This window comes from Lampetra planeri, chromosome 6 (assembly GCF_965212315.1).
Source record: "Lampetra planeri chromosome 6, kcLamPlan1.2.h2, whole genome shotgun sequence".
NCBI classification, from domain to species: domain Eukaryota; kingdom Metazoa; phylum Chordata; class Hyperoartia; order Petromyzontiformes; family Petromyzontidae; genus Lampetra; species Lampetra planeri.
This window is the reverse complement of record NC_136112.1, coordinates 3,449,961-3,465,951: the sequence shown is the minus strand read 5'-3', so window position 1 is coordinate 3,465,951 and position 15,991 is coordinate 3,449,961. Positions and strand designations below refer to the sequence as shown.

General features: G+C 53.5%; 1 protein-coding gene across 7 annotated transcripts in view; it reads right to left on the bottom strand.

The window, feature by feature from the left end:
- LOC144719406 (homeobox protein cut-like 1) overlaps positions 1-15,991 on the bottom strand; it is a 205,525-nt gene that overhangs the window by 33,279 nt on the left and 156,255 nt on the right. For 6 of the 7 annotated variants that reach the window (XM_078595289.1, XM_078595290.1, XM_078595291.1 and 3 more), the window contains 7 exons: positions 10,955-11,122; positions 8,844-8,899; positions 7,428-7,476; positions 6,266-6,365; positions 4,978-5,801; positions 3,174-3,318; positions 2,571-2,732 (listed from right to left, as the gene is read on the bottom strand). In XM_078595289.1, the coding sequence (XP_078451415.1) occupies positions 2,571-2,732; positions 3,174-3,318; positions 4,978-5,801; positions 6,266-6,365; positions 7,428-7,476; positions 8,844-8,899; positions 10,955-11,122 (1,504 nt within the window). The remainder of the gene's footprint in view (positions 1-2,570; positions 2,733-3,173; positions 3,319-4,977; positions 5,802-6,265; positions 6,366-7,427; positions 7,477-8,843; positions 8,900-10,954; positions 11,123-15,991) is intronic. The other variant, XM_078595293.1, reaches the window with a different exon arrangement.

Sequence of the window (15,991 nt, the reverse complement as noted above, 5' to 3'; positions counted from 1 at the left end):
CACAGCGATGGATTTTTCTGCACTGGGCCATTACAAAATAAGAAAAGTGGTGAAGGTGTACAGGAGTACAATTGGTTAAGTAACTATTTCCCATGGAATTAAAGCACACGATGTAAATTATAGTTGTTTACATTGGCTGCACGAGATCAATTTTTCGACCAGTCCTCTGTGGCAACCGAGCGTTATAAAACAGCAAGATGCTGCCGACGCTGCTGCTGCTGATGATCATCACTGCCGTCGTTGTCATCGCCATCGTCGATAAATAATACGTTGTTTTTTTTTAAATAGCGGTCAAAGCGCGAACAGGTATCTGGTTTCCTTGTAGGCTACAAGCTAGGGCCGTTATCTGCTAAGTGCTAACAATTAATTATGCACGACATAAACGTGTTTATTTCGACATCGATTCCCGCGCCACAAGCAACGAACGCGCCTCCTAATTGCATCAGCGTCACGGCGAGAGTGCGGCGATCGACAATGGAAAGACACTTTTTTTTTTTTAACAACCGCAATGAGAGTGTGGCTAGAATCGCGATCAGAGAAACCTGTCAGGACCATTGTTGTTGTTTGTCGCTGTTGTTGTTGTCACTACATCGGAGGTGGCCGGGTGGTTCAAGAGCGATTAACTGTTCATTCTGCGCTGCTGAGATCCTGGGTTGGAATCCAGCTTTCGGTCAACCGCGATTAATCTGGATGCTCAAGTGTAGCGAGGGTGACTGCCAATGTGGAGCACTAAAAAAAAGTATGAATATTTAATTTGGTTTTCAATTTATTTGGCTCAATTCCGGCTGTGATCGTTAAGATGGTTCAACTGCCGTCGCACGAACGTGAGTCTCTGTAGCGAGGCGTGTGGGACATTGCACCCCTGACCCCCCCTGGGTGTGCGTGGGTCAAACGGAGCACTTGTAGGGATCTCAGAAGAGGTCTCTCGTACATGACGGGTTCACTAATCCGCTTTCTCCACTGCTGCCATTTCCTGGTCACGTCATCGTCCAGTCGATTTGGAAATTTAACAGGTATACACGATTGACCGATAATTGCCTCCAGAACTCTAGGGTCACAAAGCCATGAACAAGCGTGTGTGTGTGGGGAGTCACCTGAGTTCGATTCCCACTCACGGCCAACACCAGTGACGATTTATCTGAACCGGTCCAGGGTCTCCCGTAGGTTGACTCGGCCTCAAACGAGTACTTGGTGCAGTGTGTGAAAATCGTCACTGGTGAGGCAAAGGCGGCCGGGCGTGGTGCTGGCCACCCACCCCCTCCCTCATGTGCCGTGCGGGCCTTCATAGTTGCTTAACAGCACTTGCACCCACAGTTTGTTAATGCTATATGGGGGGATCTTTGTCTCTGTATTTGTGCTAGAAAACGGTCCCCAGAAGCAGATGTTTAATTTGCCAGTTTTCCCCGGGTGGCCCAGGTTCCCTCCCACACGCCAAACACTCCTTAAAGTAGAATTGACCAAACATCTCAATGCGGACCCATCCTCAAGAAGTGTCTTGGAGACTCGAGGCTTTTCCTGAATGACAAAAAAACCTTGCCATTTTTTGTATCATAAACGTCGGCTCGACGCCGGTCCAACGCTCCGCGTTTACTGGGAATGTTACTGTGGGGAATATGCACCGGCCAAAAAACTCCTTGCAAGCCGCGTCTCTGAACGTCAAATGAAAGTGAAAGTTATAACGGAGAGAGAACGCTCTGGGTCTCATCGTGATGCGCTCACAATATACGTACACATGTATGTGCGTTGGAATATTACATTTACCCACGTGTACGAGATACAAAAACATCGTATAACCCTCGCGCCCTTAACTCGCCGTCGGGATGCCTTAGCACGCGAGCGCATCCGACGTTGAACATATTCGTGTGCGAGCGCACGCACGCGCAACCAGAGTGCGCGCATTTGCATGTGAGGGTTAGCGTGCGCGTGTCTCTCCACGCGTCTCTCTCTCTCTCTGTTTTCCTTGGTCGATTCAATCGGAGGCATAACAGATCCTGTAGTGGTTTAACCATACTTGAGATCGAGGGCGTGGTCCGGGATCGGTTCAGATATCCCTCTCGTAGCGACGTGGTCCTAGTGGAATGGACCTCTGTGAAGCTACTGGACATCTGTTACAAAGAGCTTTGCAGCTCATCGGATTCTTCCAGTGTACATAAATGTTCACATTCTGATTCTTCTGAGCGTGCTAACCACTGTGGCGCCCCTCCAGACCCACTCCCCCATGATGCCATGCTAAATCCCTCTCTGGCATGTCGAATTCTCACCCCGCATTCCCTGCTGTAATAATAAGTTACAAACGAATACAAACAAAACCCCTGCACAAACTGTGCATGTGCGCAGGTATCACCCTGTCCGTACGGCGTCTTGAGACGGGCGGGGGGGGGGGGGGCATCGCAATTGCACGCTGAACGAAGACAACCTTTTTTTGTATTTTGGGGGTTTTTAAATGTGTAAGGAACGAGCGCGAGCGCGCGCGCGGCCCCCTAACCGCACGCCAAACGTGCCAGTGTGCCGCGCCCGCCAACAACCCAGGTGTTCGCTAAAAAAAAACACACACAACGCGCTTTTTTTACCCGACAGTCCGGAACGGCTACGCGGCGGGCGTTTGTCTTTGTCACCGCGCTCGTCTCTCCAACCTTTCTGGGCCTGGATCTCCTTCTTCGCCTGCTCCAGGATGCTCTTGATGGCCTCGTCGGAGCCGCTCTCGGGCGTCTTGATCCTCGGAGTGATGCTGCCTGCGGGGGCGCCGGCAATCAGGTGGGGGGGGGGGGGAGGGCGCCAGCGGCCGCAACGGCGACGACAGTCGCGGCAGTAGCAGCAGACGCAAGCAGCGCCGACAGCAGTAACGAGAATGACGAGCAGCAGCAGCAACAACAATTATGGCACCAGTAGCAACGATAATAACAACAGCAGTAACATGAATAGCAGCAGCACCAACGATGATGGTACAGTAGTGGCTCCAGCAACAACAACAACAACAGCAAGTAGCAACAATTGCAACGGCAGAAGCAACAGCAGCAACAGCTGCGGGAGGAATTATGTTCTTGAGAATGGAACCAGCGGCAACGGCAGCGGCAGCAGTGCCGTGTGGGGCCGAAGCGGGGGGGGAAGAGAGAGGGGTGTCGGTAGCGGTGATGCTGGTGATGGTGGCGGCCGGACGGCATATGTGGGCGCACCTCTCTGCTTGACCTGGATGGCGCGCAGCGCCAGCACGTTCTGCTCGTCCGAGAGGAACTGCTTCATCTTGAGGAAGGGCTCCTTGCCCTTGACCGTGAGCTTCGACCAGGGCTTGGGTCGAGCCAGGATCTCGCTCACGGAGCCCTGCGTCGAGAGTGTACAAGAGCACATAAAGACAAAGGTTCCCCCCTTGCCCCGTGTCGCCTTAACATACTGTAGGGGCTGTTAAGCGAGCAGCACCTATGAATAGGCTGGAGCGGCACATGCGGGGGTGGGTGGCCAGCACCACGCACAGGCACCTTTGTCTCCCCAGTGGCAATGTTTACACGCAGCACCAGGTCCTCAATTCAACCGACCTAGGGGAGGCCCAGGAATGGTTTAGATAATCCGTCACTGGTGTCGGTGGCCACGAGCGGGAATCGAACTCGGGTCGCCGGCTTCGGAGCGCGGCGCGTTAGCCGCTGCACAAGTGTACACGCACGCGCGTACGCACGCACAGAAAAACGCGACACGTTCATCAATGGCTCTGTGGCCTTAAGAGGAAAATATATAAAAGGCGATATTTCGGGCAACGGTCCTTCGTCACAGAACGAGTGTTTTGTCATTTGAGCTTTTGCACCACTGCCGACGCCAGGTATCCGCCGTACAATCTGACAAAGAAACGGCACCCTCCAGAGCAGGAGATCCGAGAGAATCGTTTAAATGGCAGCATCGTTCCGAAACAAGCCACGAGACTCAGCGAGGCGTTCCGAGATAACCACAATGTGGTTATGAGTTGACGGCTTAGGAACGACAACAACATGTAGTGTGTGGTCTTGCCTTGCGAGGAATGCCACCCACACGGGGTCTTCAACGTACTCTTTGCAGCAAATGCAAGAATCTTGAACCAATTTCAAACTACTGCCTTTGTCAGTGGCTTTCCCGGCTCTCCCTTGCCAAGAAGCCCCGGCCAAAACATCTTGGATCAAAGCTCAACACAACTACAGCGGACTTGGCACCGATATTTTCATGCTTTCCAACTAAGTTTATACATTACCTCTGGCCGTCCATCTGTCCGTAACGGGCGGGGAGGGTGAGGGAGGGGAATCTATAATAAACTCTCATAAAAATGATGCAATAGTAGCCAAACTTTGGTAGAAAGTTGTATTGCTGCTATTAGAGACCTACCAAATTGAGAACCATCCAAATTGTGAAGAAAAAGTTGCCCAAAACTTGCGGAAACAAGCCAGCAGAAAATAAAAAGCACTATTAGAAATATGCACCTGCTCCTGGTGCGGCGTGAATTGTGGGTAGCGGGCTGTGGGAAAGTGAGGCGGCAGAGGCAGGAGACACGGCGCTCCCTACGATCGGTGCCCAGATGGGAATCGCTCATGGTTATGAACAACGACCGGTGGACGGCAGCATCGTCGACCAAAAAAAAGGACTATTACGAATCTGCACGCGTGTTCTGCTCTGAAAGCTATCCATCGGCTTCCGTACGGTAATGAACGCTAAAGACGAATTTTGCCGAGCGTTACATAATCGATGCAAGCTTCTCGTCCCATCTGTTCTGAGCACCCAATCGCAGTCGGTCGCCATTCGCTCGCCCCAAAAAACAAAACCGCGTCGACGCCGCCCATCCGCTCGCCCGCCCCGTGCCCGCCCCGTGCCCGCCCCCCCCACGCCCGCTTGCTCCACTCGCCCATGCCTGCCCGATCACCCACGACCGCCCCCCGCTTGCCTGCCTCGCTCGCCCACGCCCGCAACCGCTCGCCCGCAACTCGCTCTCCCGCACCCGCCGCGCCGACGCCGTCACCCCCCCACCTGCGAGAGGCCCAGCACGTAGTGTCCGAAGACGCGCTGCCCGATGTTGTGCTTCAGCAGCTGCTCCTTCACCTGGCGCGCCAGCTCCGTCGTGTCCACGTCCTGCTCGTCCAGTTCTCCCGCGAGCCCCGCGCTGCCGCCGCCGCCGCCGCTGCTGCTGCTGGCGCCCGACGCGCACTCGGCCTGCCCCGCCGCGACGCCGTTGCGCAGGAGCCCCGGTGACATTACCGCGGGCGGCGGCAGCGGGGGCGGCGGCGGCGACGAGCCGCTCCGTGCCGAGCCGGGCCTGGCGACGCCCGGGGAGAGCACGGCCGGCGGGGACGCGCTCGGCGGCCCGTACAGGCCCGGCTGGTGGTAGAGCAGGCTGGACGTGGCCACCGTGGCTGCGGACGATGAGCCGATGCCGCCGCCGCCGCCGCTCGTGCCGCCGCCGCCGCCCGGTGCTCCCGAGCTGGCCTCCTGCGCGGCCTTGGCGGCGTACATGGAATGCAGGAGCTGCACGGGGAAGAACGTCCCGAGCGATCGAACCGCCGCCGCCGCCGCGACTGCCGAACTGGCAACCGACGAACCGCCGATGCCGCCGCCGCCGCCGGCGGAAATCGGCAGCTGCTGCGCCGAGCCGGGGAAGAGGGACGGCACGAGGTCGGGGCTCAGGCCCAGGCCGAGGCCCAGGCCGGCGGCGAGGCCCAGTGCGGCCGCGGGCTGCGGGTAGAGCGGCGTCTCGGCCTCGCCGCTCGCGTGGCCGGGCTGCGGCGTCACGCAGCTCGACAGTTCCGAGGGGCAGCGGCTCCCGACGGAGCCGTTCTCTTCCCGGCCGAACGAACCTGGCGGCGGGCGCGAGGGAAGGGCAAGGCAGGGAGGGGGCGAGGCCGGGGGAGAGGAAGGTAGGCCAGGCAATGCCGGGATAGAGCAGAGAGAGCAAAGATAAGTCGATTAAAATGCACACCGACACATTACTGTCCCCGCTTTAGGCTTCGGCTTTCAATTGTAACGTGTTTTCACTTTTTCATCGCGCACCTTTTTCCATCCCCTCTATAAAGCCTACGTTCGGTCAACGAAGCCGATATTTATATTATCAGCTCTGCTGGAATTCCTCACAAATGTGCTTTGGCAGCCCGCAGAGACCTCCAGAATTCCAACGGAGCCGGCTCGCACCGCCGCGGATTAGTTAACGGAACGATCACCGTGGCAGTCGACCGCCGGCTAAAGAGCCGCGTTTCAGGCACACATTCCTCGGCCAGCCACGCCTCCCTCCCTCCCCCCCCGAGGGTCAAGGGTCAAGGGTTACCTCGGGTGTCGCCGTCGAGGATGTGCGAAGGCTCGCTCGCCATCACCGGGGCGCGCACCTTCTGTATCCGGAAGAGGTCGTCAAGGGGTCGGCTCACGACCTGCACGACAGGCGAGAGGAGCGTAAAACAGGGCAGGCACATGGAGGGGCAGACGAACGGTCATACCAAAGGGGCATTGGACAGCCCAGGGTCGTCCATGGTGGGTGGGTGGAGGGCCCAGGGCAAATCACGCCATGCGGGCCTCCCCCCCCCCCCCTACCGCCCCCAATGTTTTAAAATCAAACCGGAAGTATTACATCCGACACAGTGACGTCGAAGCGTGGGGGGGCCCCCAAAGCGCGGGGCCCTGAGCGGTGGCCCCCCCCATTCGCCGTACCCCCAGGGACGGGCTCTGTGGACAGGACCCATCTCTCACAGGGGGCGGTCGGTTGGTAGGTCTTCGAGTCAGATGCATAAATTCTGCATTCCTGCAGTGGCGGGCTGAGAGATAACTTAACCGTGGCTTCTACGCCCGTGAGGCAGGATGAAAGTCACGAAGGAACCCTTCATTACTCGAGCCCACCAACTGGGATTGTTTTGTACCGAGTAACCCGGCTCCTCATGGGCGTCGGTCGGCGGAGAAACGGTTCGGGAGAAAAAAGTGGTTTACCCCTGGAACAAAAATAACCCATACATTTCTTAAGATTACAAACGTCCTCCCGATGCGACGATTAAATGTCAAGGCACAGCGCTGTGTTCGCCCAACAAGTCCACAACGCCTGAGTAGTTATTGTCATTAACAATTGTTTTAAATTGATATTCATAAATGTGTTTGAAAATAAAAACTAGCTATCTTTATTTAATGTTAAATGTGCTTTCTTAGAGGTAGCAACATCATGAACACCAATGCTTGAATGAGTAACGTCATGTTCTGCAGCAGCATCACCACCATTCGCAGGACAACCCTTGTCAATCACAACATATCCATTTTTAGAAGCACTATCATCACTGTTATCGTCACATCATCAGCAGCATCCCCATTATCATCAGCAGCATTATTATCGTTACATCATCAGCAACAGCAGCAGCATTATCACCATCGTCATCATCACGCAATGAACAGAGCAGCATCATCATCGTAATCAGCGGCAGCGATGCGAGGAAGTGATCGTGAGCCCTCACCCGTGATACCGTGATCCCCGACGTCGCCAGCCCATCGGTCTCCATCGCACTGAGAAACACAACAACAACGAAGACAATGATCCCCCGTGTAGCCTACGCACTCTGTTGAGGAAAGTACTGTGAGTGAGCATCTCCGAAGGTTGGTACAGCACTCAATCGGGGTGAGTTGGCCGGCACCACGCCCAGCCAGCTTTGTCTCTTCAACACTGATGTTTAAACACCAGGTAATCATTTTAAGGCTGAGTCGACCTAGGAGAGGCTTGGGACGGGTTCAGGTAATGGATACTGTTGTACCGAGATCAGAAATATAAACTCAAGGTGGTTGGGTTTGTAGCGCTAACGACAGCCACACAAATAATAGACAAAGATCCCCCGTGTAGCCTTAACAGACTGTTGGGGATAAGTGCTGTTAGCGAGCACCTATGAAGGTCTCCACGGCACACGAGGGGGTGAGTGGCCAGCACCATGTCCCGCTGCCTTTCTCTCCCCTGAGTGGCGATGTTTACGCACCAGGTACTCATTCGAGGCCAAGTCTACCAGTGGTTGTTATAATGTCGGCACTAAGGGGGCGCACTTTCCAACACTCTCTGCTACAGAGAAACGTTAGCGTGCCTGGGAGTAAAAATTATATCATTCATTGTCCGGGCTGGAATTCATCGAAATAAAGTGAAAGACTAAACTTAATGCGTTGGTTTTTTTTGTGCGGTAATTAGTGACCATACCCCAAGGACCCGGTTTAATCACAGGTGGCCGAAACCTGGATCTGAACCCAGGATCTGAACGGTATCGGCTCGGTGGTCTAATCTCTTGAGGCACGTGGCCACAACAGCAAGAACCACCGCCATTCGCCACGAAGTGGCGGTGACGTCACCACGGCACTTGTGCCAAGCTATGTGCACTTTAAGTGTCGAACGCCAACTGGCAGGAGGTCCCGGGACAGACCCAGCAGGTGCCACGGGTCGACTGACTTGAGACGACTGGCCGATGCGCCACCTGTGCCCCCTACTGTGCCGACTTGCTGTGTTTTAGCAGCCCGGCGGCTCCGCTCGTTGTTGTGAGCGTCGCTCCTTTCCATTGTTGCTGGAGGGCCACTGCCTCCAACTGCCACATCCAAATGTGTCACCGTCGCCCAATGTCGATGCTGCGTTTATTTCCATGCTCATTTCTCTCGTCTCATCAACAACAAAACAAATGTTTAGTTCAAGTTGAAAGCGGTCCAACATTTTTGCTGGCTTAAACAAACGCTGCTGAAACGCATTGGCCTAGATAGCCTCACAGGCTCTGGGACTAGAATGTTATTTGATATTCATGCAGTAAAACAGACCCTTGTCTGTTTAATTAACTCACTTATTATTACACATGGTGACACCGTGGATATTTTGAATGAACTGAACGCAAAACACGAACGACCCTTACTTGATTTCAGACTTTATTTCACAGTTTGTCCGGCCTTGGAGCTTTTCCTCCAGTTTCTGCGGAGACAAAGACGGACGCACGGGCGAGTTGGGCGAGCGGTCCGTCGCGGCGAGTAACGTCACGGCGCGTGCAAGCGGGCAGGGTGTGCTCCTCCGCTCAGTATCGAGGGGTCGCGAGCAAACGCGAGCACTGCGCAATTAAAGTAAGTTGAAAAAAAAAGATCTTATATCGCAGATATGGCCGCGCACTGCGGGCTGTCCGTCACAAACCCGAAGAATCCTCGTTCGCAGTGGGGGGGAAAAGAGATAAAATTCTGTGATGTCATTAAGAGCCGCAACGTCCCTCGCGATGCGACTGCTGCGCGATTCCGCGTGCCCTTCAACGTGTCGCCCCGGAAATTTTTTACGTCTTCATTGTCATCGACGAACCCGTGTTGGGGTGGCGCGGCAGCAGCGTAGGGCTTGGGCAGGTGCCGCAAAATAACAGCTGCTCGCTTTCTGGGGGCTGCGCGTTCTTTCAAAACCAAGCGGCGGCCAAGAAAAATTTTCATATTCGGCAATAAAAAAAAAAGTCATAAAAATAATGACAGAGGAAAGTGTGGCGCGGGGAAAGCATTTGATAATTACGCGTACGATTTTATCTGCGCCACTGCACCCATTTATTATAAATAAACCACAGAGAGGCTGTAGGTGTGGGGACTACAAACGTGTTTTTGCACGGGGACTCATTAGAGGGCATCTGATTGGCGCGACTCTGACCTTTATTACTGCCAGGCACTAATTAACACGCGCGTGGGACTCTTAATTGTGGTTTCTCTCTCCCACTGCACTGTCACACTTGTCCAAACACAACTACACACGCACACTCGCGCACACACACGCACATGCACAGGCGCGGAGGCAAAGCGTCCGTGGAGGCGAGAGATCGGCCTCACCGAAGCCGCAAGGTCGACAATTTCACAGCAGCATAATTTCACGGTGTATCCGTCCCCGCAATCAAATATAGGCCGAGGAGGCACTGTTGCTGCCCGTGAGCTCGTACGTTGTTTTTGAACGCGTCTGGACCAGGATTTTAACTGCCTTGACAAAAAAAAAATCAGCGCACCAGGGAGACATAAACCACTGCTCATAAACCGCTAAAATAGCTCCCGGAGACTCGCAATCCGATCTCACGGGCTGCGGCGGCTCGTGCAGGGGGCGACGCTTGAAATAAGGGCCGCCGTGTCACGCAGTCTCAGCTTCGGGGCTCGGAACACCCGGCTGCACTTGCGGCGTTGTCTCTCCTGCCCCCGTGAAGCGCCGCGTGTTTGAGACCCGTCAAACCGTACACGTTGAGGAAAAGGAGGCGGGGGGGGGGCAACGAGAAGAGACTGGGATGCTTTGCACGGCACGCGCCGCAGCCGTTCCGTCCACGAGGCGCGCGCCTTCGTAACGAGCAATGAACTGTCGCAAGCCACCGAGCTGGCGAACGCGACGCCAGGTTTATGGCAACACGCAGGCAACGGTGACGCTGAACAAAATTTTGTTTTACTTTACCAGGTAAGGCCCACTGAGCTATACTGTATAGCTCTTTATCAGAAGCGACCTGGCCACGAACGAAGTGGCCTATCGTGTGGAAAATGTATGCCAGCAGAAAAAAAGACTCTAAACGCGTGACGTTAATGCTAAATGTCGAGGGAAAATCCAGAGGACCCGGCGAAAAATCTACGCGACCACAGGGAGAGAGACACGCAAACTCTAAATATACAGGAGGTGTCGGGATCGAACCCACGACCTCCTGTGTATTAGGCGAGGTAGTTAACATCTCCTAGCCACTGTGATGACGATCAGAGAGAGAGACACGCAAACTCCAAATATACAGCAGCAGGTGTCAGGGTCGGGATCGAACCCACGACCTCCTGTGTATCAGGCGAGGTAGTTAACATCTCCTAGCCACCGTGATGATGATGAGAGAGAGACACGCAAACTTCAAATATACAGCGGGCGTCAGGGTCAGGATCGAACCTCCTGTATCCCAGGCGAGGTAGTTAACATCTCGCCACCATGAGACCGGAGAGCGGGGTGGGGGGGGGGCGGAGCCGGGCGGCGCGGAAGCGAGCGCGGGGACCGCACCTGGATGCGACGGTTCCTCTCCTGCAGCTGCGCCTCCATCTGCAGGATCTGAGCGGTCGAGGTCTCGCGCAGCTTGACGAGCGCCGCCTGAAGGCGCCGGATCTCGCCCATGAGCCACGAGATCTCTCCTTCCTTCTTCAGCACCTCCATCTCCAGGTTCCGCGAGGTCTGCCGGAACAAGCGCGGCGGCGCCACGCCCGCAGCACGCCAGTGAGACCAAGCGAAGGGAAAGCGTTCGAGAATTCTAAAATGACAACGATGCGATTGCTTCACGCAACCTCGCCCAATCAAAGAAACGCGTCGACTGTTGTTTGTGACGTCACGAGGGCTGATAATTGTTTTTTTACCCTTCTATCTGGCAACAAAACTGACACCTTTTTTACAAGGAGTCATGTTTGCATAGACCACAATACCTGCAGCCATACTGCAAACAAAAAACATAACTCTGATAATATATGCACTGTCCTTGAAGTTGATTGGTCCACACCCGAGACAGCTTTCCTTAGAGCCTAGTCTCACATGGGTTGGACCAGATGACGCCAAAAGGCGCACAACTCAAAGACAGTTCAGTTTTGTTGCCAGATAGAAGGGTAAAAAACCAATTATCATATTTTTTACTGGCAAATGAGGTTCCAATGGTGTAAATGCCACGAGGGCTGTTTGGTTTAGGCTGCCTGGCGTTTAACGCCTTTGGGCCTGCGCTCAGCGACCTTGATAAATGATCAAAAAAACGATATTTGTTCACGAACCCACCTGACGTACTGCTCGGGAGTTTCATACATCTATACGTGGCCCCCACCAACCCATGCCTACACAGCGGCGGGTGTCACAGGCACGCGTGCCACCAGCCCCGGGCGGAAACACACTGCCAGATGCCTGGCAGTGGTGACAAACACAATAAGCCAAAACACCTCTTCCCAAGTTGACAAACGTCATCTCAAGTTTAAATGAAAAATAAACAAAACTCAACAAATCAACCAATTACGCTGCAATTAAAGAAGGAAAAAAATGTATAAAGTAACTTTATAAACATACCTGTCAACCCACATGGTTTACCACGTATTCTTGTACAGTGAAATTGAGCTTTTAGGTCCATACGGTATACGGCCGTTTCAATATGGTGAGTATACTAGTGGTGAGTGTAGTGGTGAGTGTAGTAGTGGTGAAGATTGTCTATTTAAGTTTCTCCCTTGTGATGGGATTTTGTAGGATGAACGTTGAGATTTATAAGGGCACGGGGTGACCAATAAGGTCTGAATTGTTCTGTAATAAGGTAGGCACTGGTAAGGGGTTGACGGGTATGTATATATATAATAGGCAACGTTTTGGGAAATGGACCCCCTACTCTGAAAAAGTTTTTTTCTCTTTCTCAAGTGCCACTGCTTGTGACGTGCGTCTGTCCCTTGCCGCATTCGCTCCACAACAGGCCGCAGAAAACAAATGGCAAGGCCAGCTGCACGGCGTCTCGAGAGTCTAGAAACCGGCTCTGCAGAGAGCCAGACAAAACCAGGAACTTGCCAAATTATTTGACTCGCCGGTGGAAGCACTTCCGACCAAAGTACGAACCGTGCTCTGTAAACCGCAAAATTTTCACAATCGAAGGGATAAATCCCCATTACATTAAAAACACACTCCCACGTTCGCCGAAGAGGAAGCGACGTTTGCGAGGAAAAGAAAACTGCTTTGAAGCCGAGGGTGGGGGGGGGGGGATGTGGCTTCTTCCGAGGCCACTCGCGCACACGCAGGTATATAATAAAAGCACGTGCATTAAAAGAAATGAGCCAAAAAAAAAAGAGCCAATGAGCAGCACTTTTGACAAAGCGAGAGCCGCCGCTATCACTTGCGTTTCAAACTCCAGTTAGCTCATTCCGGCTCCGCGAGCATCCGGTTTCACGTAAATGCGGACGAACACCAGCTGACTTTGGCCAGGGCTGGATCACCAACGTCACCAGGATCAAAAACCGTCCACGGCTGAGAAGGAAGGAAGGTGACTGGCAGCTGGCGAAGAGAATTCCCCCGGTGGGGAAGTCCAATGCCGACGAGCAGTGAGCTCTCTTTTCTTCCGCTCGGCCGACCCTGTCCATCAGGCCCCTCTGGACGTAGAGATACCTCCCCTGAGTGGACGACGACCAGGCTGACGGGGCGGCCACAGCCTCGTGGCTGTAATCAGATCGAGCTGTAATCAGATCGAGCTGTAATCAGCCGTGCCGGTCGAGGCTCGGAAGGAGATTTTTGCTACCCGGCACCTTTCCGTCAGAAACCCATCGCCACGGCGCCCCGAATTTCGATTTCTGTTCAATCGAGTCTCTACTGGAATCGATTCGACAAATGTCAGAAAAAAGGACTCAAATTACTTATACACTATTAACCGTTTGCTTTAAGTAAAAAAAAACTATTATTGGTTAATTCACCAGCTTTAAATATACTGGATATTTGATTGTTTGAATAAAAATATTTCAGTGAGTTTTTAAGTATAACATTCGACCGACTATATTTGCGAGGTCTGTCCGTAAATTTTCTCCCGCATATCGGCCATGAATTTCACCAGGTAAGGCTATTTTCCAGAAGCGACCTGGCTATCACAAATGATAGCTCAAAGAAGTGGCTTATCATGTTAATAGCAGCCAAAGACACGTGATGTCGATTCTAAATATGGAGGGGGAAAACCGGAGGACCCGGAGAAAAATCCACGCGACCAAGTGGAGAGTGAGACATGCAAACTCCAAAGACAGCAGTAGGCGTCAGGGTCGGGATCGAACCCACGACCTCCTGCATAGTTAACATCTCTTAGGCAACGCGGCGCCTGTATTGCCTGACCCATCTCCGGTGGCACACGAGACAACTTCTCGACAGCGCCATCACCTCCCAGGGGGGCCGTCCACCCGGCGTCTGAACGGCAGTTGGCACACCGTCACGGCGGCCCCATTTTCTTAGCGGCGCCGGCGTCGACGACAGCGGTGGCGGCGGCGGAGTCGGCCCCGTGCCCGGGCCGTAGGCGTCGCGGCCCGACATTCAGCGGGACGCGTTTAATTCCAGCGCCGTAATTTTTCAGAGCTCTTTGAGCAGTGCCCCCCCCCCCCCCCGTAACGTAAAACGAGGGGCCGCGGTCCTGCCAATTATCAGCAGATACTCCTCCGCCGTAATGTTACCCATCAATTCCTGTCGACGCGCGTGGCACGAGATCGCCGACCTGGTAATGGAGAAAAATGACGTCTCCAACGCCAACTATTAATCTCCATTAGGTTCAACAACTCTCCGCATAAACCTGACAGACCCATGAATTACTAATATTTAATTACGGCAGTGGGACATGGCACGGGGCATTATTAACGCTGCTCCTATGCACACCACCATCGGCTCTGAAACTTTTATAAGTATTGAGCATAAGTGTGTACACGTCCAACGTGCGAGCTGGCGTGGGGGTGGGGAGGGGTAAAGGAGGCGAAGGCCGGAGCCACGGTGCTCGGATTTTGTAATGCGGCTCACTGGAGGGTTAATGAAGCTCAAACGAGAAGAGCAGCAGAACCTTGAGCGTCAAGCCTACAAAACAGGGCCTCTAATTACGTCCCGTGGCCTCCACCGCGAATCCATCGGACCGAGCCCCCCGGCATCTCGCAGGGGGGGGGGGGGGGGGGGCGGGAGCGAGCATCCAAGCCACCATTTTAATTCGTACGGGTTTGCGTTTTTGTTGTCTTAAGTTATTAATGAATGAACGCACTCTTTTTTTTCCCTCTCCCTCTTCTAATTGCGCGCACTTTTACGTAAAGTGTTTACAGCGTTACCCGAGGCCAAAAAACCGCCAACAACGGTCGAATTACGCGAGCGCTTCAACCCACCAAAACTTCTGACGCACGGAAAGCTGAAGCGATAAACAGCGTGCGGCTCTGAAGTGTTACAAACCCCATGCCGCCCCCCTCGCGAAAACACTGTCGTTTATTTACCCAAACGCTTAATGGGAAATTAATTAAGTTTGCACAAAAAAGCTGCCTGTGCGAAAGGGGCGAAAAAATTAAGGGGGGAAACAAAAGGGCCGTTCTACGCGCCGCTTTAAAAGATTACGGCGCGTTCGTGAGGAAGTCGCGAGCCATACTCCCCCCCCGCGCCGATGTGGTAATTGCGTCAATTGCCGCGCAATTAGGGCGGTGCAACAAAAAAAACCTCGACGAAACAATCACGCGGAAGTGGGTGGGTGGGTGGCGGCGCTGCCGCCGCTCAGTGACAAATCGCCCACGGAATCCCAAGAATGCTCTCCATCACCGAGGGCCCCCACCCCTCCCTCGCTCGCTCCGCAGTTGGGGGGCTGCCGCACGCCGTCGGCGCGCCACTCATTTGCCCTGTGTCGGGGTCAGCTCCGTCGGTGGGTTTCGCGCGGGAGCGTGGCTTTTCTCCTGCGCGCTCGTGAAATGGAGGTGTATTAAAATGTGTTTTAGTTGCTCGTCAAAATGCACTCGTTGATTCCCAACAACGTCCGTGTTGTACTTCGGCAATTGTGTTCAACTGCCGTACCGCAGCGTCACGACCAACTCTTCTCTTCTCTTTCTTCTTCCCTGCCGCTGCTCTACTTTGGAATTCTCTCCAACGGTTCTCTTTTCCCAAGCCTCGTTCAATAAAAGAAACGTACAAATTATTTTTTTTATCTATTACAACTTCAGTCACGGTGTTCGTTTGCTGACCCCTTGGCGTTTTGGGCTTTTGGGCCTGCGGTCAACAAGAGTGATTTTCATGACCGTAAATGAATTGACAGGTGATTATTCAAAGGTCCTCCCTCATGACAGAACTTGTTTCTAAAAAAATAGTTATTGTTACAGAATGCGGGGGCGGCATCACCACTGGAAAACCACCGCCGATTTCCAAAAACGCTGCCACAGCCTCATAACCCGTGCTGATTTATGCCAACTCCGGAGAGATAATTACCATCGATGAATAATAACCGTTACGCCAACGACGATGATGATTACGACAATGACAAGAATTGTAAAGAATACGTGTCGAACCTTACTCCCGCTCAGCGTAGTTTCAAAGGGAAATTAAAAAAGA